We start from the raw sequence: 22,675 nt of genomic DNA, 5'->3' as shown, positions 1-22,675 counted from the left end.
CTACCAGAACAAGCAAAAATGAGCACAAAAAAAAGAAACCCAGAGATCAATGGCGCTTATGGTTAGAGTTCTAGAACTTCCAAGGGAAACACAGTAAATGCAACCGAGCAGTGCGTTACAAGACTCAGCCAATGTGCCCGAGATGGCTCATTCCGGGACCGCAAGGCGATTCAGGACCAGGCTATACGAATTCACTACATCCGCGTACTTACGTGCAAACCCCAAAAAGCTATGTCAAGACACTCCAAAGATATTTGACAACATTCAGCAAACTACCCTGATAAAAACTCTAAGTGAAAAGTGCAGAACAAAGTGACCAAAGTGCTGGAAAAACTACCGCTCAAAAGAACAGTGTACATTATATTAAATGGGGAAATTCTGAAGCCATTCACGTTCCAATTGGAGACACAGGAAGATGTCAGCTGTATCACCTTTTCTTGGAGGCTCAGGCTAATTGCAGCTGGACCAGAAAACAAAGTAGCAGAAATATGACAAGATGAGAGAACTGGACAAGAAAACAAAGTAGCAGAAATATTACAAGATGAAAGAACTGGACAAGAAAACAAAGTAGCAGAAATATTACAAGATGAAAGAACCTAGAAATGAGATGACTGTATTATGACCATCATAAATTATATATATGGGAGACCCAGAGTTTCTAATACTGTCAATTAATACGATTTTTTAAAAGATTTTATTTTTACTTATTATTATTATTTTTTAAATGTTGACTTTTGAGAGAGAGACAGCATGAGCGGGAAAGGGGCAGAGAGAGAGAGAGAGGGACAGAGGATCCGAAGCGGGCCCTGTGCTGACAGCAGAGAGCCCGATGTGGGGCTCGAATTCACAAATCGTGAGATCATGACCTGAGCCTAAGTCGACGCTTAACTGGCTGAGCCACCATATGATTTTATTGAATAACGGTTACCACAGGATTTGAATAAAGGTTTTTGGGTGTAAGAGTTAACATGTTTTAAAAAGTCATTCTGTTTATAGGTGCAATATCACATTGACACATTTCTTTTTTTTTTTTTAATTTTTTTAACGTTTATTTATTTTTGAGAAGAGACAGAGCATGAGCGGGGGAGGAGAGAGAAAGAGGGAGACACAGAATCTGAAACAGGCTCCAGGCTCTGAGCTGTCAGCCCAGAGCCCGACACGGGGCTCGAACTCATGGACCGTGAGATCAGGACGTGAGCTGAAGTCAGACGCTTAACCGACTGAGCCACCCGGGCGCCCCAACACATTTCTAATAAAAATTCTCAAAAGGTTTCTTTCCTGGGGAGGGGAGCTGAGAAATACTGTATAGTACAAACAAACAACAGCTCATTTGGAAGAAAGAATAGCTAAGAATCGCTAAGAAAATCTTGGAACAGAATAGCTGAGGGAGGCTTTGTGATTCTAAAAGACAGTAAGGCTTATCTTAGAGCTAATATAATAAAGTCTGTGCTGCCGGCAAACCAGAAAAGACATTAAAGATCAGTGAGACAAATCAGAGTTTCCAGAAACAGATCCAAGTGTATTCGAGAACTTGGTCTACAGGTGAAATTAGGATTTCTGTTCCGAGGAAAAGAATATCTTATTTAACAAATGGTCCTGCACGTGTGAGCCACCAAATTCCCATGTCCTATGGGCATAGCTAGGAATTTTTGCTGCAGTAAATTGCTAACTAAAAACACACCACAAAAATATTAAAGGAAAAAAAACCCTTTTTTTCATCTCAGGGGAAGAGAGGACTTGTCCTAGATAAAACAGTAGCCACAAGTGAAGCATAGAAGATTCTGACTATAGAAAAAGATAGTTTTTTTTTTTTTGTATGGTGATGGCATTGCAAGAACAGTCCCCAGACAGAGGACAGGAGGGAAGGAAACTCAGCAATATGTGACAGACATGGGGTTCGTGTCTCCAGTGCCCAACAATCCAAGGAGGAAAGTGAGGGAGGATGCGTTTAAGGTTCACAGACAAGAGAAATGCAAATCACCAACAAGTCTATATAGAGGCGCCACAGAAAGGCAGATGAAAACACCAGCTGGCGAAACGCACACAGACCAGATGGCTCATTTCCCTCGCCAGCTTGACAAAACTTGGAAAGATTGCTAACACCCAGGATTGGTGATGGTGGGGATGCACACCGCGCGTGAGACTACCGTGTCGAAAGAGTAATCTCAAACTATGCAAGTAGCAGCCACGGCCACTCGCTGAAACTCCGAAAGCACAACTGAACGTGAGCGACCAGGTAGGACGTTTACCGCTGCCGTTTGTGACGGCAAACGAAAACGGAGCAACCTGCACGCCCACGAGTAGGGAGATGGTCGAATAATGTGTGGTATGTACATCCTACTACCTTTGGCTTAAGCAGAAAGTTAGAGATAGCTGTATTCACCTGCAGCACTGTTAACACACAGCATCGTAAGAGCAACTTACAGAGAAATATACATAGTGTGATACAATTACGAGAAAAATAGGAAAAAAAACTTCTCTATGTTAGTTTTTGAGACTATGTATGTTAGTATGAACGCAGAGAAAACTTAACATTACTAACCTTGGGTAGGATGAGAATAGGAAGGGGGCTGGAGATGATTGGCTTGGTTTTTGTACCTTTCTATAGATAGTTTGTTGCAAGGAACACATTTTGCTGTTGCGGTTTGTTACAAAAAAAATCCAAATATGCACGTGTGTGTGTGCGCGCGCGCGCGCGCGTAGGCATGTTTATGTGTATATAGAGGGCAGCAGCCAGGCAAGGTGCAAAGATTTAAAAAGAAATAGAGCATATAAACAGAAAACAGCATGTTCAGTTCAAACCCAACTCTATAACTGGAGTGGAAGGCATACCATACATAAACATAGAAACAAAGGAAGTCCATCAAAAAAGAAAATCCATCAAAATGGTCACAATTTTTATGTCTGGGTGGTAAGAATACTAGTAACTTTTAATTTTTTAAAAAAATGTTTATTTATTTTGAGAGAGAGAGAGAGAGAGGGAGAGAGAGAACACACAAGTGAACGAGCAGGGGAGGGGCAGAGAGGGCGAGAGAGAGAATCCCAAGCATGCGGGGCTTGATCCCATGAACTGGGAGACCATGACCTAAGCCCAAATCAAGAGTCGGACATTTAACCGACTGAGCCACCCAGATGCCCCTAGCAACTTTAATTTTTAAAAATAGTATGTGTTTCACATCTTTTCTACCTTGAATGTACACTGCATTTCTAATCAGGGGAAAAAAAAAACTCTTTAATAAAAAGTTGAAAAAGAAAAGGGGGCATTCTGGGAAAAAAAAGAAAGATAGAAAACAAGTTCGTGGTACTAGAAGTTTCCCGGATAAAACTGAATAGCTACATAGTTATTTATTTTTTTTAAGTTTACTTATTTTGAGAGAGAGAGGGAGAAAAAGGATGAGTGGGGGAGGGGCAGAAAGAGAGGCTCCCAAGCAGGCCCCCTACTGTCAGTGCAGAGCCCGATGCGGGGCTCGAACCCACGAACCGTGAGATCGTGACCTGAGCTGAAGTTAGATGCTCAACTAACTGAGCCACTCAGGTGCCCCAGCTAAATAGTAGGCTAAAGAGCTGTAAGCAAGAATTCTAAAGCAGTGAAATTATTAAAATATTAACATAGTATGCTGGAAACTTTTTCAATTTCTTACCAAATCATGGTTAGTGGCTCACTATATCCATTGCTAATAGGAAAATAAATTGTGGCAACCCCACCATCCCAGAGCCTTCAGAATTATGTTCAAATATTAAGGATCAAAGAAAGCTCAAACTCTATAGCTATTTCCTAAGGGAAGCTGCCTTTCCTATTTCCAACAGGCAAACCCTGAAGGTTTCTGCATCACCATTGTGTGTATTTCCTAAGTTTGTTATTGGCAGAGAAAAAGGGGGGGAGGGTAATATCTTTATACAAAAGTGAGCTGATCCGCATGAGAACTTTGTGCGCCGGGAAAGTCAAAGTAATGAGGACTCTGGAAAAAATGTGTTTTGGGGGCACCTGGGTGGCTCAGTCGGTTGAGCATCCGACTCTTGATTTTGGCTCAGGCCGTGGTTTCATGGTTCATGGGTCTGAGCCCCACACAGGACTCCATACTGGGAGTGCAGAGCCTGCTTGGGATTCTCTGTCTCCCTCTCTCTCTGCCCCTCCCCTGCTCTCTCTCTCTCTCTCTCTCAAAATAAATAAATAAACATTACCAAAAAAAAAAAAAAAAAAAGTTAGGGCACCTGGGTGGCTCAGTTGGTTAAGCATTCAATTTGGGCTTGGGTCATCATCTCAGTTCGTGAGTTCGAGCCCCACGTGGAGCTAGTTGCTGTAGTCACAGCCTGCTTCGGATCTTCTGTCCCCCTCTCTCTGCCCCTTCCCTGCTTGTACTCTCTTTCTCAAAAATAAATAAGTCTTCAAATAAATAAATATATCTTAAATAAAGTTAAAAAATGTGTTTTCTCTAACATTGTAAATGTGTTTCTCTCACAAGAGAACCCTCCTCTCCTCCCCAATCCATGCTCTGTGAGAGCATGTTTCATTCGTTCAGTATATACTAAGAGCCCAACATGAGCTGAAGATCATGCTAAAGGCTGGAAATTAGAGGTAACCACCCTGAAGTTCATGTCTTTGGGTGGAAGCCTGAGCGATTCTAGCTTGCTCTCTGGTGCCACCTACTGATCAAACAGCATTTCAATCCAAAACAATAACCTTTAAATTTCCCTTTCCATCGTAGAGCCTGCGCTTTCGAAAACCCTAAGTACTTTCCCAGTCCCACTCATCTGGTCCCTGGGACTGCACGTATGTTGATATTTAAAACAATCGCATCCAAGAAAACTATCCTAAACGTAAGTAGGAACTCACATCACATTTGCATCTAAACAGAAACGTCAGGTTCATCAATCTCAGGTTTCGAAATGCTATACAGTTGGGTCACTTTGGACACCATGCATACTTAAGTTGACTGGTATGTTTGTGTAATATTTATCAGGGGTCTAAAAACATTTGCTTCTTCAAATTCTCTTTAGTCATAGGATAATTCACACCCATCATGCCCCAGTCATACTGTGGCTCTAAAGAATCATTAACATTCAGTATATTTTACTCACATATCAATTTATTAGGAAACCATTCCTTTTTTTTCTGATTAGCACTAAACATTTTTTTTTTTTTTTGGTGGAGGGTGGGGGGAGGGGTCCAGTATCCATGTAACATTATGTAGAAAATGGTCCTCACGCTAATAGATTGGTATCCACGTACTAAAACACTAATGGCCCAAACTCGAAGGAGAATCTCAGAACCGTAACTTAAGAGAGGTCGGGAAGTCCCATCTCGTACACAAATTTAATGAGATTGGAAAAAACCCTTCTCAGAACTGGGAAATCAAGCTGGACAAAACAAATGTACTCACGACTCACTGCATTTAATTCCAACCCCTAACTGGAATCATCTTGGGAACATTTAAGAATCCTACAACAGCTAAATAACACGGCGATTCAGAGGTGACCTCAAAGTTATTATTACAGCATTAAAAAATTATAGTTAAGCAGTATAAAATTACAATTTATTACGAGGGGAGGGGTTTCACAACAATCCTTAGAAACATTAAGAGCAAACCTCTCACAGAATTCTATTTACGACTTCCTGTTTTGTCACTCGTCTTTCCTCTTTTCCCCTTTCTTTTGGCTTTTCAGTTCTAATCTGGTATGGAATCCGCCGGACAGAGCAAGGCTGGGTGGGCTCCCCCCTGAATGATGGAGTAAGTCTGCTTGGGTAATTCTTGCTGGGAAGAGGAGGAGAATATAGGCGGGGCCGTGGTGGCCACGGCGATGTTCTGACCTCCGTCGCTTACCACGGTCACTTCGGTTGTCCCCTCCTGAATCAGAGCGTTAAGGCCTTCAAAGTCAGTGCATGTAATCCCCGAACTGGTGATAAAAGTCTGGTTGCCGGAGCCTTCCTGGGGGCTGCCTGGGGTCGCGGGGATGAGAGTCTGGTGCAGCGTGGCTCCGTCGGCCTGGTCGTGAGCGGTGAGCAGCACAGCCGGCTGGGTCATGGCGCCCGCCTCGCTCGGACACCCCGAGGGCTGGGGGGGGGCGATCAGATTGACCTGGCGCAAAATCTGCAGCCGGCTGTTCCCCGGGAGCTCCTCCGGGTTCTGCGCCACCAGGGCGGGGGGCACGATGTTCACCGCGGCGGCCGCGGCCTGGATGATGGTGTTGGCCTGCGGCACTTGATGACCAACGATGATTTTGACTCGCCCCTCGCTGAACGGGGGCACTTGGCTGGGCTGCAGGGGCACCTGCAGGTGGCCCACGGCGAGGGGCGCGGCCGGCTGCTTGCTGGGGTCGATCTGGAACTGCAGGACGGTCACATCCGAGTTCTTGTTCTCGTGGTACTCGCTGTGCTGCCTCTTGTGGCTGCGGAGCGAGTCCTCGCGCATGAACGAGGCTTCGCACATGTCACAGTGGAAAGTCTTCTTGGCGTCCAGCTTGGCCACCTGCCGGCTGCTCTGCCGGCCCGAGTCCTTCCTGTCCAAGGCCTCGGTCTTGACCGCGTCCGCGTGGAATTTCTTCACGTGCTTGCTCAGGTTGCTGGGCTGCTTGCTGTCGAAGCTGCAGTACTGACACTTGAAGGGCCGGTCGGTGCAGTGGATGCGCTCGTGGACGCGCAGCGCCGCCTTGCTGGGGCACGAGTAACTGCACTCCGAGCACTTCTCGGGATGCTCAGACTGGTGCACCCGGCTGTGCTTGCGCAGGGTGGCCTTGCTGTCACCCAGGAAGTCGCAGTGCGGACACTTGAAGTTATTCCCGCTGTGCTTGATGCGGATGTGCGACTTGAGGTTGCCCTTCATGGTGCAGCGGACGTTGCAGAACTCGCACTTGAAAGGCTTCTCCCCCGAGTGCACGCGCATGTGCCTTTTCAAGTCCGAGCTGATTTTGAACTTGGCGCTACAGAGCCAGCACTGGAAGGGGGCGTCCCCTGTCAACACAAGGTGAGTTTCGATAAGAACAGGCAGGCAACAACCACAGCGGATCCCCCCGAAGCACACACCAGAAAATCGCTTATACCAAGGCGGGCGGTGGAGACCTTCTAACCGCAGCTGCTAGTTTCTGACCCTGGGAGAAAAAAAAAAGTGGGGGGGAGGGGGGGGAGGGGGACGGGGGCTTCTTTCCTTTCCCCAAACCTGAACCCCCAGGATCGTGACCAACCCCACGGGAAACACGGGAGATGGAAAAGAGCTATTCAACTGTCCCAAATAAGAGGGTATTTGTGAATATAACTTCTGTTCTTTAAAGCAATCAAGCTAGCGTTCATTTTGCTCAGGTGCCCACTCTGCTAGTTAATGGTTCGCACTTGCGGAAACTTTGCACAATCCGTGGATTTCGACTGAGTTACGTGGCGTAACGGGTTCGAGGCCACATTTTGGAATCAGCTCCGCACTCAATTAGAATAGTCTTTTACAAAGTGATCGAAACGCCCAGCTTACACTTCGTGCAGAGTTTTATTAACAAAGACGTGTTTATCGCGCAAAATTTATTTATCCCGCATCGCCAGCTGCGTTCTTTGCTTGTGAAGTTACGGCATCCAGCTGCCCGATTTTTGTTTTGTTTTGTTTTGAATTCATGTTGGCGGAAAGATGAGCAGGGGAAAGTGAAATTGCAAACATCTGAGTGCACGTGATATTCCAAATGTATTTCCTCAATGAATGGCACGTCCAAATCATCTAAGGCACTGACAACTCACGCGAATGGGTGACCCCTGCCCATTTTACGGGTTAAGCAAGCAAAGTAGCAGCTGACGTTCTTCCGTTGCTTCCAGGATGGCAGGCCCTCTGCTGAGCACTCCACAAGAATGGCCTCGTTTGATGCTCCCAACATTCCCATGAGGTGGGGGCTATTACCACTATTATTCCTAACACTACCGTACGGATGAGGCCCAGGCAGACTACGTAACTTGTTCGTAGCAGGGCCTGGATTCGAACCCAGGCTGCCTCCAAGGCTGGTATTCTTAGATACCGGGCAATTATCTGTGCATAGGACTGATGTGCGCCTTCTCAGGCCATAAACTCAGAGAAGGAATCGTGTTCCGGCTTTTTGGTATAAGGCCTAAAACGTCACCATAAGCGGCTTATTCATAAGTACAAATGAGTGAAGATGGCCGGGGGCAAATTTAACAAGCTTCTCTAAAACCGAGAGGCTCGAGCCTCAACGATGCTTTGTAGGACTACACGCCCCCAAGATCGTGCACGCTAAGCTCTAGGACCAGGAGTCGTAAGCTACAGCCTGTGGGCCAAAGCCAGCCCACGGCCTGTTTTTATAAATAAAGTTTTATTGGAATCGAGCCACGCACAGTTGTGCGTGTGTTGCTTCTGGCTGCTTTATGCTCCAAAGGCAGAGCTGAACAATTGCGACAGCAATCGTGCTGATACAGTTTCAGCAACTGTATGGCCTGAAAAGCCTAAAACATGTACTGTTGGGCCTTTTACGGAAAGCTTGCTGACTCCCGCCTCGGAATTTTATGCTGAACCTCTCTGATGCTATCAACTCTTTTCTGGCAGGCGAGTGAAACCCCCGGACCCTTTCTTAGGACACTGCTTAAATACACAAAGTAAACTAAAATAAAAATCAACAGGAATCCAAAAGAAACCAAGTATTTTGAAATAGTTACTTAAGAAATGAAAAGGAAAAATTCACGCTATGGCAATGTCGTGTGCTTTATTAAAATCTTTTTTTTAAAGTGATCTCTGCACCCAACATGGGGCTCAAACTCATGACCCCAAGATCGAGGGTCGCACGCTCCACCGACTGAGTCAGCCGGTGCCCCTATGCCTGTGCTTTTATTAATGCATTGAATAAGATGTAGCGGCGGGTCTAGAACTATAATAATTTCTAAACAGAGAAGAGCGGAGGTGATATTTCGATCTATCTACAACAAGCGTCCTGAAAAGATCTGTGATCTCTCCTGGCGACAAGTCATAGGCACTATTCTGACACCAGTTGCCTTTTTTGTAATTGAAGGACACGGCAAATCTCGGTACAGTTAGTGACAGGGAAGGTGGACTTTTTTCCCCCATCCAAGTTCCCGGACCACCGAAATTCTACTCATGCATCACCGAGTGGAGGCATCTGTGGACCCAGAGTAAGACTCTCTACTTCAGGAAAGTCTCCTAGGTTTTCCAGTCGTATCCCTGCCCTAATGACTGACAGTCTTTTTGCCTTTTTTTTTTTTTTTTAAAGCCATCAGCGCGGGGTGAAATCCAGAAACACCGGATAACCAAATCTCACAGCTGAGTTGCAGAGTTTAACAGCACTTGTTGATATGAAGGCAAAGGTCCTAAATCCCTTTGTCATCTTTCTTTTCTTTTCTTTAACCACAGATTTCTTAACTGAGGCATCCTGGTTAGTAATAGATGCGCGGGGCCATACGCTCTCCAAAGCTAACGACTACATTTATTTCTGCCCACTATGGGACCCTCACGGTGTCTAGGACCTAGCAGGGACTTCATGAATGTTGCCGAATGAATGAGCAACCGATCTTAGCCGACAGATCTTTTCTCAAGTTTACGTTGCTGCTCAAGCTACTGATGATGGAGCCAATCTAAGTGACGACAGGGTAAAAACCAAATCCTATTAATCTTACTCTCTGTAAAATCTCGTAAGTGCCGCAGATTTATAAAAGGGAAATGAACCTTCTAGGGAGACCTTGCATACACGGCACACGTTTAAACTCTTGGAGACTCCACCTTTTCTACACCAATTTGAAGATGCTGCTATCAACGGTAAGTTTATCTTTCTAAGTGAAAATGATTCTGAACCCTTTCACGTGTGAACCCTTCGGCTCTTGTCACTTAGGCTGGGGGGAATTCTGAAGACACCCACTGACCACCAGTTATGCCGATGTCTTAAGCTGCTGTAACGGGTTACAAAAACGGTCCCAAATCTTGCCACCTCTCCTCCCTCCCTGTAGCTGCGACCTTTGCCGCGTGTGGAATCACGCATGGTCTCTTCGACAGGGGCAGCACGACCTGCCGTGACCCTCGACACCACGTCACTAGATTTTGGCTGAGGGTAGGTTAACTGGGCTTGATCCGCGTAATGGCTCGAAATGCGCTTGTGCGTTGGGATTTGCTCGCTTGTACCTCCGTCAGCCGTCGCCGTGGGAGGATCAAGGCTGGCTCAGCCCTGGTCCCAGGAGGAGGATGACAGAAATGTGGAGCAGTGCTGGATTCCAGCAACCAAGACCAGTGGACGGACAGCAGCCCGCAGCGAGCAGATGCTCAGACACGTTAAGTGAATCCAGCCAAGATCAGAGTTGCTGAGGTGACACCCAGCTGATCCCCAGCACGTGGACAGAAACGGCGTGTTGTCACATCTGCTGAGGTTTTGTTAATGCCGCATTACTGTGACGACAGATAGCTGAGACGGATATCGGTATCTAGAAACAAAATGCTGCCGTAACAGAAAACTAAAATCTGTAGCATTGGCCTTGGGACCGGGCAGCAAGTAGAGACCGGAGGCCTGGCAGTTGCACACTGTTTAATGGCAAACATTTGGTAAAACTGTCACCTGTAGCCACTCAGAAGACAGAGAATGCACCTACTGAACTGTGGACTCGAGCAAAGAGATCAATTCTGGGCAGAACCGTGAAAGCGGCTTCCAGGCTGCATAGGATGAGGTCCGATAAGGAAGAGACAAACTCAAAAAAGAACCGGCCATTTCCTAAATGGAATTCAGAGAGAATACAGAAAACCGAAGATGGGCTGGGTTAGATAAGATTTCTCATCTCCAGTCAGTAAAAGGTTTTCAGAGTAAGACAGAAACTCGGGGATTGAAGATCAGATCCAGGAAAGTGATCTCAGGGGGAAGACCGGATGACAAACGAGGGGTGTCGATGTAAAGTAAGGCTCTTCGTTAAGACCTCCGAAAGAACAAAGTTGGCATAAGTAGGTTCTCCCGCTGGCCGCGAGTCCTCCAGGGATTCAACAGCAGAAGGTTTTAAGCCCAAAGTGCCTAGAATTGGGTTCGGAGAAAGGAGAGCCTCCGAGAGAATTGTGGGTGTGGCTTTTGGCACAAAGACACACAGGAAACTCACAAAGTCTTGCTGATGGCTCTGCTAGCAAACTTGTCACCACCCTAGAGTCAAAGAGCCGTACCTTTGGGTGGGCAGGAAGCAGGCTGAGAAAGTTCCTCAAAGGAACATTTTCCACCGCTTTTCAGAAGGGGCTCAGGCAGGTGATAGGAAGGATGCTGTGGTGGGGAGGGTCGGGAACCGGGGAGCTGGGCCAAGGAAGGCCTAACCAGGAAACATTCCCTGGCCCCAGAGTGAGGGGACCCGGGGACATTTGCCCAGAGGGATCTTGGAAATCTGTGGAGCAGGGACTGCCAAGGGCTTCCCATTCTTCCCCTTTTGAACAGCAGGGTTACTGGAATTATTCCGGCTCTGTGTCACCACTGCACATTGGGAACGTAGGAACACACGACTTGTCTTTTCATTTCCAAGGCCGCTAGGTTAAGAGAAGCCATATTCAAACCTGGTGGAGATCACGGTATCCCGGCCTTTAATCTTGATCCTGTGACTGGGTGTGATTTATGTGGGTCTTGGGAAGGTATGACTCTATCTTCACGTCAGAGATGTGAGTGATGGCGAGCTGGACTACAGTTGTTTGCAAAAATGGCCCCGATTCTTTACCCTTCCTCCTATCTCTGGCCTCTGCCGTGTAACCTGGCGGTGACCTCCCACCGTGGGTGAGCCCAGTCCCACCTGTGACACCAGGCCCAACCATACAGCCTGCTTCAGCCAGTGGGATGAAGGCAGAGGCTTGACTGGGGCCTCCCCACGGGGGGGTGCCTGCTTGTACCCTGCCACGGCCATGAGAAGGACAAACCTGGGGTAGCCCACTGGCCCCAGGAAGAGGATGAGAGGCATGTGGAGCAGAGCCAGACTGCCGCAGCTAAGGCAAGTGTACAGACAGCTAACCCACAGGCAGCAGAACCCCAGCCAAGGTCAGTGGACAGATACCCAGCCTTTCCCCACACATGCGACTGAGCCCTGCCGAGATCAACACAGTGTCCAGCCCACCGGCTAGACCTGAAGTCCGTAAGCAATGAACGCTTATTACAATACGCCACTGAGGTTTTGTAGCGGTTGTTACACAGCATCATTGTATCGATAGCTGACTGATACACTCGCCCAAAGGAAAACGCACACGCTTGGGTAAGTTACCTACTCTGCTGGGTTCTTCCATGAACCCGTGCCCATGCTGAGCGAATCCGAGCATACTTCAAAAAGGATGGAAGTAATACGGAAGCTATGCAGAAACGGATGAAAAGTGCATTGTTCATATTTGTATCTCTATTTCATTTAGCTCACCTCCTCAACCAAATACCTTAGAAGTGAAGAAGGTAGAAAGCCACACAAAGATATACACGAGGTTATAAACTCCACGTTCTTCCCTGCTGGACCGAGCAGAGGCGTTTCTGGGTAGATGAAAAGCAAACCCACGAACGGTGCAATGACCACCCGTCCCCAGGTCGCTTACTGCGCTTGTGACTCGAGGCTCTGGGGTGCTTCTGACTCAGGTCACAGGCAGTTACGAGTACAGCGTGAGAGGCAGCGGGAGGGACCTACCTGTGTGGGACCGCAGGTGCACGGTGAGCTGGCTGGAGTTGCGGCTGGCGTAGGGGCAGATCTGGCATTTGAAGGGCCGCTCGTCCGAGTGTATCCGCAGGTGCTTGTTGAGGCTGCTGCTGTCGGCTGCAGCGTAGTCGCACGTCTTACACTTGTAGGGCTTCACGCCCGTGTGGCAGCGCATGTGGGTCTTCAGCTTATCCTTCCGGCTAAAGCACTTGCCGCAGACTTCACACTTGTGGGGCTTGTCTCCTTCAGACACACACACACACACACACACACACACACACACACACACACACACACACACAGATGGCATCAGAAAACGATACTGAAAAGGAAACAGGCTTATTTCCCACTGCCTTACGAGAAGAGGAATACGCAATCAGCGAAGAACATTCAGGAAAGCCCCAGAGCTACGCGGAACACGGGCAAAAGAGCTGCCCAACACGTCAGGAGAGGGGGAGTTCCTTCGGGTTTGCCTACTGGCATTTTCTAATTTCTCCTACGTCGAAAAGAGTTCCTTGTTAGTTAAGCACAGAAGGCGACTCAAGTTGTTAAAGTACGGCTCAGTAAAACAAGACGCTGTTCTCACGGAGGTCTCGCTCCATTCCGTCCTGTTCCCTTTTCTTCACGGACACGCCCCAGCACGCGGAGGCTCACGTTTTAGGGGCGCTCCTGGCCAAGCAGCTCAAGGCTGCATTTCTCAGCCTCGCCCGCAGCGAGGCGTGATTCGGCAGCAGAGTCCCCCTCGCTGATGTCGCAGAGGAGGTAAAGGCGTCCCTTTTGTAAAAGGACACTGCTTGCCTTTTACTGTTTGCTTTCCGCCCTTCCTGCCGGCTGTTTCCAAGACTGGGGGGGCGGGGGGGGGGGTGAACGGCAGGTGCGGTCAGCAGGTGTGTGGATGGTGTCATGGGACACGACGCACCATAACGGTGTAGAAGGAAGCGAGGTCCTCGGATGATCGTAGGACAGAGCCGCCTGCCTGCCCTAGACCACCTGCCTTACCTCCGGACAGTTATGTGACAGACCCACAAACCCCCACCGCGTACGAGCCGCTGTTTGGGTTTCTCTGTGACAGCAGCCTAACCTGTCCTCACTAAGCACAGGCCAACTTACCACCCATGAACAGCTGCTAACTTTTCGATGGAGGTCTCTGCAACTATCTACGTGCGTCTGTGCGTATCAGGCACAAAACACTTCTCGGCTGACGTCAACTCGAATACTGTTTCCGAGGCACCGGGCCTCTCAGTGACTTTTCTCAATCCTGTCAGCAACCGGGATTAGAACCCACGACGTTCTTGCTTTCTGAGCCAAATGCAATAGTGCCTCCCCACTGACTACTTTCTGGCACTGGAAATAATTTCGAACGTCTCGTCACATCATTAAATAGCCACAACACAATTTTGAAAGCTGACGTAGTTGACTGTATGGATGGAGCGTAAATTATTGAACCAATTCCCTACCTGGCCACTGAAACCAGTGAGGTAGGCATCTACTACTTTTATGGACAGATGACCACTATTGAATGGTGTTTTCCACTGCAATTTGCAGTGATGGTTTGGATGATATTAACTTCATAAAGGATGCGAAAAGTAGATTTGGTGTGTTTTTAGCCCCCGTACAGGGATGCCAAAATTTAAGAATACGACACAGGAGACTATTAAGACTGGTGACTTTGGGTCTATATGGGATAAGGAAGTGGGTGGTGAAGTCAGGATCTCCCCTTTTTACTTTATGTATTAAATGTGACTTTTGGCCAAATTCTAAGTAGCCAACTGTTAAAATCAATCATCGGCCAGAGCCGATCACTGTTGTCTTACAGCAAACATCTGGGGTTTAAGAATACATCTAAAAGGGTATGAAAGAGGGGTACCTGGGTGGCTCAGTCGGTTAAGCCTCTGACTTCGGCTCAGGTCATGATCTCGCGGTTCGTGGGTTCGAGCCCCACGTTTGGGCTCTGTGCTAACAGCTCACAGCCGGGAGCCTGCTTCGGATGCTGGGTCTCCCTCTCTCTCTGCCCCTCCCCTACTCGCACCCTCTCTCTCTCTCTCTCTCTCAAAAATAAACATTAAAACAAATTTTTTAAAAAGGATGTGAAAGATTATAATTTTGAGATTGCAAGTGCTAGCCATCAAATTTAAAAGTCCATGAACAGTAATTTCTCATGGTTGTCAGCTGCTGATTAGCTCCTGTGGTCGCCATCGTCCGTATCTGCCACACCGAACAGGTGCCGGAAGCTGGGGAAGAAGGATGGTTTCCGGCCAGAGAACAGCCTGCTGTCCTTGCTCCTGGCCACGCCCTCCTCTGTCAAAGTGCCTGAGGTGAGGACGCCTTCTCGTCAACTCTCCGACTTGAAGATGCGATTGGAGATGTTGCAGTCACCTAGAAACTATCCTACAAACCTAGGCTTAGCTAACCGCGTGCCTCAGGTTTTCCCTACGGACCTGCAGAAGACTCAAGGTCATTGCTTCACGTAAGTATTTATAGTGCTTCCTCAATCATCATTAATGATGACAGCACTTCACTCTGGCGATGATGAACAGGCTTGACTGATGACGTTCACATCAAACCCACACGGAGAGATCCACTGTTTGTTACCTCGAGAAGGCTTACCAATTCTTGAGACTTAATAGCTTAACATTCCACTAATTGGAATAAATCCAAATGATGTGGGGCGCCTGGGTGGCTCGGTCGGTTAAGCGTCCGACTTCAGCTCAGGTCACGATCTCGCGGTCCGTGGGTTCGAGCCCCGCGTCGGGCTCTGGGCTGATGGCTCAGAGCCTGGAACCTGCTTCTGATTCTGTGTCTCCCTCTCTCTCTGCCCCTCCCCCGTTCATGCTCTGTCTCTCTCTGTCTCAAAAATAAATAAACGTTAAAAAAAAAAAAAATCCAAATGATGTGACACCGTGAGGTTGGGGAGAACATGACGATGACCCCACTGCAACAAGGCAATCATTGGCCGTGGCCAACAAATTTCAGAAATAACTGCTGGATATTTCATCTTCCAAAGGCTGAGGCTAAATGGCAGACTTGGGGCAATTAGGGACGCCCCAGCTACATTTCAGCGTATCCCTGTCTTACACACATTGACACTTTCTGTGTTCATACTGTATCATTTGAATTATGAGTATCTAATACTTTGTTAAAAATAGTCTAAATGCAGTTCCTTCTCCATCCAGAAAAACTGGGAGACATAAAAATGTATATTAAAGAAAATTAAAATCACCAGAAATAATCACGTTTTTCTTTTTCCGTGCATCACTCTTTTCCTCTCCTTTTGCTTTGTTTTTAAAGTAATCTCTACGCCAACGTGGGGCTCGAACCCACGACCTCAAGATCAAGAGTCACAAGTCACATGCTCCACCGACTGAGCCAGCTAGGTGCCCCATCAATCTTTCCTTCCCTCTTTTTTTAAAAAAAGTATTTATGAATTCAATTTCACCTTCAAAATGGCAAAAATAGCACACATACACCCTGTGTCCAGTGATATGACGTAAACATAAAAATATTTACTATCCTTCCCTCTCTATCAGTCGTTATGCACACACACACACACACACACACACACACACGTACGCAGATTTATAGGATCATCTCAAAATGAGAAGAATATGTACATTTAAATTTTAATTAATTCTGGCTGATTAATCATCAAAAATGCAGTTCACATTTCCACTAGCTAAGCTTGCTCATATCTGTTCCAGCACTGGATTTTATTGCTTCAAACATTTTCTGCCAAAACCATGGGCGGAAATAGCATCTTATTTTTATTTAATTTGTATTTGTATTCCTGTGATGACCAGTGAGGTTCTGTGTCCTATCACATGTCTGACTCGTCTGGATCCCCGGCTCCTGGCACACAATACACGTCCCGGGCGTACGAGCCGAAGAAATGTTACTTACCAGTGTGAATTTTTAAATGACGTTCCATGTCCTTCATGCCGTAGGCAGTCTTGAATTGGCAACCTTATAAAGGCAAGAAAAGATTAATTACAAAGGGGAACATAGTAACTTAAGGGTGGAGACGGCTGGCAGAAACTTCCTTAACCAGGTGATGAAAGTTAACCCCACAGTACACAGGATAAACAGGTATCACGTGCCTCCTGATACGACGCACCGAGAAGGACATGTATCACTTCTGTGCTTCCTGTCCGAACTGCAGAGCTCCAATCTGATCGTGAAGAAATATCAGGCAAACCCACACCGAGGAGCATTTTACAAAATAACTGTACTTGGCAAAATATCAAGGCCATGGAAGACAAAACTTTAGGATTAAAGGAAACTAAAGACGGACGAAAACGCAAATCAATGGGGGATCATGATCTGGATTCTAAACCAGGGGAAAATGTTTTTCTTCTCATTTCTCACGTTACTGAGAAACTGGTAAGATCTTAATAAGGTCAGTAGTTTGATAATAGTGTGTATGAATGTTAATTTCCTGATTTTGATGATTGTACTGTGGTTATATAAAAGAATTTCCTTGGTTCTAGGAAACATAAATTGTGGTCATTTAGGGGTAAAGGGACATCATGTCTGTAACTTAGTCTAAAATGGTTTTGGGGGAAAATATTTATATACAGAAAGAATGCAGAGCAAAGACAATATGTTAACATTTGGGAAATCCAGATGAAGGGCATACGTACATTTTTTTGTACTATTTGTGCAACTTTTCTGTAAGTCTGAAATTATTCCCAAATACAAAGTTTCGCTTTATTTTTAAAGGAAACAACAATCTTTCTGGATGTCTTTGTAAGCTACAAAACAGGGAGAAAAATTCACAGTCCCCTGGATACTCACGAGTTTCATTTCAAAGCCCATGGCTGTAAAAGTTTAGAGTCCACATGCACAGTAACCAGGGACAGCTAGAGAGAGGTCCTATGCGATGATGTAAATGCTATGGGGCTCTGATTTTTAAGCCAAGCGCTTTGGAGCACGTCTATGTCCACTTGTCAGGGATTCACCACCGAGGGCCCTGGAATCCGTGAATGTCACATCCTTTACACAAGCGGGACCCAAGGCTGCCTTTACCTGGATAGCAACAGTTAAGCCTTTTCTGAGCAGGTGGGGCTGTGGGCTTTTTGGCACGTGACTTGGCAGGGAGAGAGATGACAGTGGCTGTCTGGTTTTCATTGCTTTCCGTGGGCAGATAAGTTTGATAGCCATGTTCAAACACAAATTCCGGAGCTGAAACTGAAAGATACGATGGATGTTAGCTCTCATCATATGAATACCCGACAGCTCTTCCCTTTGCCTACCCTCCTCCACAGAGAATGAACAGGTTAAATTGCTTTCCCAGTTTCCTTTGCTGTTTAGGACGGATCCTGTGACCCTTTTCTAGCCAGTGAGGCACCAGAGAACATCTGTTGAGGGGCTTCTGGAAGAGATTTTCTTCCTGATTTAAAAATAAAAAAAGAGGCAGTCGAGGAAAGCTCATTCTTACTGTCCTGGTTGTCCCATTTTCTGTCTTGGGATGTGCTGGAGTAAGGATGTGATGCCTGGATCTGTGGCAGCCATTCTATGACCATGAGGAAAGAGCAAGGAAATCTGATGTTGAGCCAGAACTCTGAGACTATCCAAATCTAGACTTATTAAATAAACAAGAAATGTGCCTATCATTTATACCAGGCAAGCTTTCTATTATCTCTGGCCAAATGCACTTGGTACCTTCATAAGTTTTATCGCAAAATCCTAACAAGCAATTGGAGAGGAACTGATCAAAGGAATTCTGACCCAAACTACAAATACTCTCTAAAAACTCAAGTATTCCAAAAACGAACAAACAGACAGACAAAAACCAAAAAAAAAAAAAAAAAAACAAAAAACCCAAAAAACAAAACAAAAATCAAAAACTCCTTGTATTCTTACTGAAGTTTTCAAGGGAAAAAAAGAAACCAAACATCTTCATCATCTTGATCTTTGTTTTTATTATTATAAAGAATAAAACAGGCAGTCTCAAGTTTCTTTTCCTGCTTATAAAAACTTTTGTGACTACTTCATTAACTACAGTTATGGTTTTGGGTTTGGAAATATTTTCTTCCTTTATGACACATAATTTGTTACATGGAGACTTGGTTTCAGAGGAAGAGTCAATATGACCAGTGGCAGGTCTGTTCGTTGGGTGTATTTTTCAGGCTGAGAGGTCCTAACGATGGCGAAACCGTGAACGTATGGAATGAATTATTTTCGATTTCTTTGGACGTTTGAGGAAACCCAGGCTTCTTATCTCCACCTCTTAAGGACCTTTGGCAAGGACAGCATGAAGCCCAAGAACGCCTGGGTTCCAGCAGCACTTGCTATGCAAGTAAATGGTTTCACGGTTTCAACTGCAATATGCACGGCGAGTTGAGTGGCTTTTTAAAAAATTTTTACTATTTATTTTTGAGAGACAGAGAGAGACAGAGCATGAGCGGAAGAGGACCAGACACACACACACACACACACACACACACACACACAGAATCCCAAGCAGGCTCCAGGCTCCGAGCTGTCGGCACAGAGCCTGACGCGGGGCTCGAACCCACGAACCGCGAGATCGTGACCTGAGCCGAAGTCGGAGGCTCCACCGACGGAGCCACCCGGTTGCCCCGGAAGTTGAGTGGCTTTTGTTTAAAGCTGGCCAAAAGATTCTGACAAACCGATATCCTGTCTGCACGCCGAGTCCCTTGGATGCAGGTACCAACCACACTTGCCTCTTGTTGGAACGTTTCATTTACGCCGTGGGATTTTGCTTCCAGCGCTCTGCTCAGTTCTCAAAGCGTGGTCCTCGGCCAGCAGCCCTGGGCCCACGGCCGAGCTTGCTACCAAGGCCGATCCTCCGGTCCCGCCCCAGCCCACGGACTCAGAAACCCAGCAACCTGTGTCCTAACAAGCCACCCAGGTCGTTCTGATGCGTGGTCGAGTTTGAGAACACTCTCCATGCGCCTCAGTAACACTTAACGCAGCTTTGTCTAACTGAGGGAGTTCATCTCTCCTGGTTGTTGCTTTGCAAGAACGGCAAGAACTGTGTTGTTCCTCCAACGACCTGCTACTCTTTGCAGGTATTTCTGCGTACACGGTTACTTTTCATCTTCAACCCGATTCATCATGCGACATCTTGGGAGATGTTTAAACAACGAAGCTCGATATACGTAGTCCCCCCAAATGCACACCCTTCTGCTGAGTGACAACAAGGTGTTCAACAGTGCTCAAGTCTGTTTGCAGGCTCGCAAAGACATTTGGGGTTTAAAAAAACTTTTTTTTTTTTTAATATTTGTCTTGAGAGAGAGCGTGAGTGGGGGGAGGGGTAGAGAGAGAGAGAGAGAGGGAGACACAGAACCTGAAGCAGGCTCCAGGCTCCTAGCTGTCAGCACAGAGCTGGGCGCGGGGCTCGAACCCACGAGCTGTGAGATCATGACCTGAGCCGAAGTTGGACGCTTAACCAACTGAGCCACCCAGGAGCCCCTTGGTTGCCTTTTTAAAAAAACATGTTTATTTATTTATTTTGAGGGGGGGCAAGGGGCAGCAAGAGAAGGAGAGAGAAAATCCCAAGCAGGCTCTGCACGGTCAGCGCAGAGCCCGATGTGGGGCTCGATCTCACGAATCACGCGTGAGATCGTGACCCGAGCCGAAATCAAGAGTCAGTTGCTTAACGGACTGAGCCACCCAGGCACCTCAAGGTTGTCTTTTCAGCCTTGTTTCCTCTGATGCACAGAAGTTTGATGGATTTCCATTTGTCTATTTCCGCCTTTAGGCAAAATAGACAAATTGCCTGTGCTTTTGGTGTCCTGGGGGAGGCAGCAGGAAACAAAGGGAGCCAGGCACCCAGCTGCAGGGGTCATTTTGGGGTGGGTCTAATGACACATAATGAGTGAGTCATCCCAAAGTAGCTGCGTCCAAGACCAGAAAGGGTTTGCTCAAGAGCTTGGGCTCTTAAGTCTTATCTCCTTGAGCCTCAGTTTCCTCACCTGGAGAATGGGTACAATTTCTATTCCTACCTCCTAGAGCTATTGTGAAGAGTAGAAATCACGCATGGAAAACTGCTACCGCTGTTGTCATTTTTCATGGACTTACTCAGCAAATATTAAAAAAATTTTTTTTAATGTTTATTAATTTTTGAGAGACAGAGACAGCATGAGTGGGGGAGGGGCAGAGAGAGAGGGAGACCCAGAATCCGAAGCAGGCTCCAGGCTCCGAGCTGTGAGCCCAGAGCCCGACACGGGGCTTGAACTCAACAGCTGCGAGATCGTGACCTGAGCTGAAGTCCGACGCTTAACTGACTGGGCCACCCAGGCTCCCCAGAGCAAATATTTCTTTAAATGTTTGTTTATTTTGAGAGAGAGTGAGAGTTGTTTAACTGAGCCACCGAGGCGTCCCTCGTTTATTAAGCACCTACTGCGGGCCAGACACCGTTCTAGGCACTAGAAACACATCAGTGAGCCAAAGGGACAAAAGTCCCTGCCTTCGTGCCTGGGTGACTCAGTCAGCCGAGCGTCCGACTCTTGATTTTGGCCTAGGTCCTCACCTCCCAGTTCGTGAGATCAAGCCGCGTGTCGGGCTCTGCGCGGATAGCATAGAGCCTGCTTGGGATTTTCTCTCTCCTTCTTTCTCCGCCCCTCCCCGCACTCAGAAAAAAATCCCTGCCTTCATGGAGCCCACACTCTAGTTGGTGCAGGCAGTAACTTACCCACACGCCATATAGCTAATACAGATATATAGCTAAACGCTATGGAGGAAGATACACAGAGAAGGGGTCCAGGGAGTGCTGGGGGGCCGTGCAGTCTCAAGTAGGGGGATCTGTGAGGGCTTCGGGGAGAAGGTGACATTTCAGAACACGGAAGCACGTAACTGTTCATAGTGCGTGTTGCAGGTGCCTGGAATTCAACTCGCGAGAAAGGAGCACTGGGGTCTCTGGTTACCAATCTTGCTGGAGCCTCTGGGCTGGCTTTAGAAAGGGTCCCCCGTCCCCGCCGTCCCCTCTGGCTTCTTTCTAGGAGGCCCTGGGAATAGCAGGGACTACAGATACCCAGGGGAAGGCTTCAAGTGGCCTTGGTCACTGGGGGGCGGCCTCAGGCCCCTTTAGGTGTCTGTGTGTGATGTGACCCAGGCGTTGAGGGGGTGTGAACAGTCCCACTGACCCGAGGCTTTTGCAAGCGGTTCAGGGCCTCGCCACCTCCTCCTCTGGCTTGGCTATGAAAGTCAAGTCCCACGTTCAGTGAGATCCACCCCCTGCCCCCACACCCTGCGGCAGCTCACGGCCTCACACACCTGCTTTGGGCTTTCGGTCTTGTTTCTTGTCCCTGGGGGATTTCCCCGGCTTTCTGGGTGTCCAGGCGTGCACCCGAGAGCCCGTCTGTTGTAGTTAAGTCCCGGTTTGTGGCCAGAGCACCGTGGGTGTTGGGTTACTCGGTTATGAGGCTGCTTAAAATATAAGACTGTTAGACGAGTGTTACAGAAGCCAAATGTCTCGGAGGTCACGCCCCTCAGTGTCTTAACCTGCTGGGCTCACGTGGACCAGCGGGAGCTCCTTTTCTGCATAACGGCCCTTCGGCCCTTCGGATATCTGACGGCATCGTTCACATCCTCCAGCGCTTCTGGCTTCTCCCGTCTCTCCTTCAATTTTTATTTAAAAAAATTTTTTTAACGTTTATTTATTTTTGAGACAGGGAGAGACAGAGAGGGGGGAGGGTCAGAGAGAGAGGGAGACACAGACTCTGAAACAGGCTCCAGGCTCTGAGCTGTCAGCACAGAGCCCGACGCGGGGCTTGAACTCACGAACCAGGAGATCATGACCTGAGCCAAAGTCGGACGCCCAACCGACTGAGCCACCCAGGCGCCCCTCTCCTTCAATTTTTAAAGACTCCCCTTTTTTATCTCTTTTATTTTTATTAAATTTTTTTAAATGTTTATTTATTTTTGAGAGACAGAGCGTGAGCAGGGGAGGGGCAGAGAGAGAGGAAGACCCAGAATCCGAAGCAGGCTCCAGGCTCCGAGCTGTCAGCACCAAGCCCGACGCGGGGCTCGAACTCACGAACTGTGAGATCATGACCTGAGCCGAAGTCGGACGCTTAACCGACTGAGCCACCCAGGAGCCCCTGC

The 22,675-nt window shown here is 47.4% G+C and overlaps 1 protein-coding gene across 3 annotated transcripts in view; it reads right to left on the bottom strand.

The window, feature by feature from the left end:
• The window catches only part of ZFP64 (ZFP64 zinc finger protein), an 88,423-nt gene that overhangs the window by 51,514 nt on the left and 14,234 nt on the right, over positions 1-22,675 (bottom strand). For 2 of the 3 annotated variants that reach the window (XM_042980132.1, XM_042980134.1), the window contains exons 3-6: positions 17,630-17,791; positions 16,505-16,567; positions 12,599-12,850; positions 5,513-6,949 (exon numbers count right to left, since the gene is read on the bottom strand). In XM_042980132.1, the coding sequence (XP_042836066.1) occupies positions 5,667-6,949; positions 12,599-12,850; positions 16,505-16,567; positions 17,630-17,791 (1,760 nt within the window). In that variant the 3' untranslated portion in view covers positions 5,513-5,666. Of the gene's footprint in view, positions 1-5,512; positions 6,950-12,598; positions 12,851-16,504; positions 16,568-17,629; positions 17,792-22,675 lie in introns of those variants that run through there. The other variant, XM_042980135.1, reaches the window with a different exon arrangement.

This window comes from Panthera tigris, chromosome A3 (assembly GCF_018350195.1).
Source record: "Panthera tigris isolate Pti1 chromosome A3, P.tigris_Pti1_mat1.1, whole genome shotgun sequence".
NCBI classification, from domain to species: Eukaryota; Metazoa; Chordata; class Mammalia; order Carnivora; family Felidae; genus Panthera; species Panthera tigris.
Note: the sequence above shows the minus strand (reverse complement) of the source record. Positions and strands in the feature narration are given on the sequence as shown.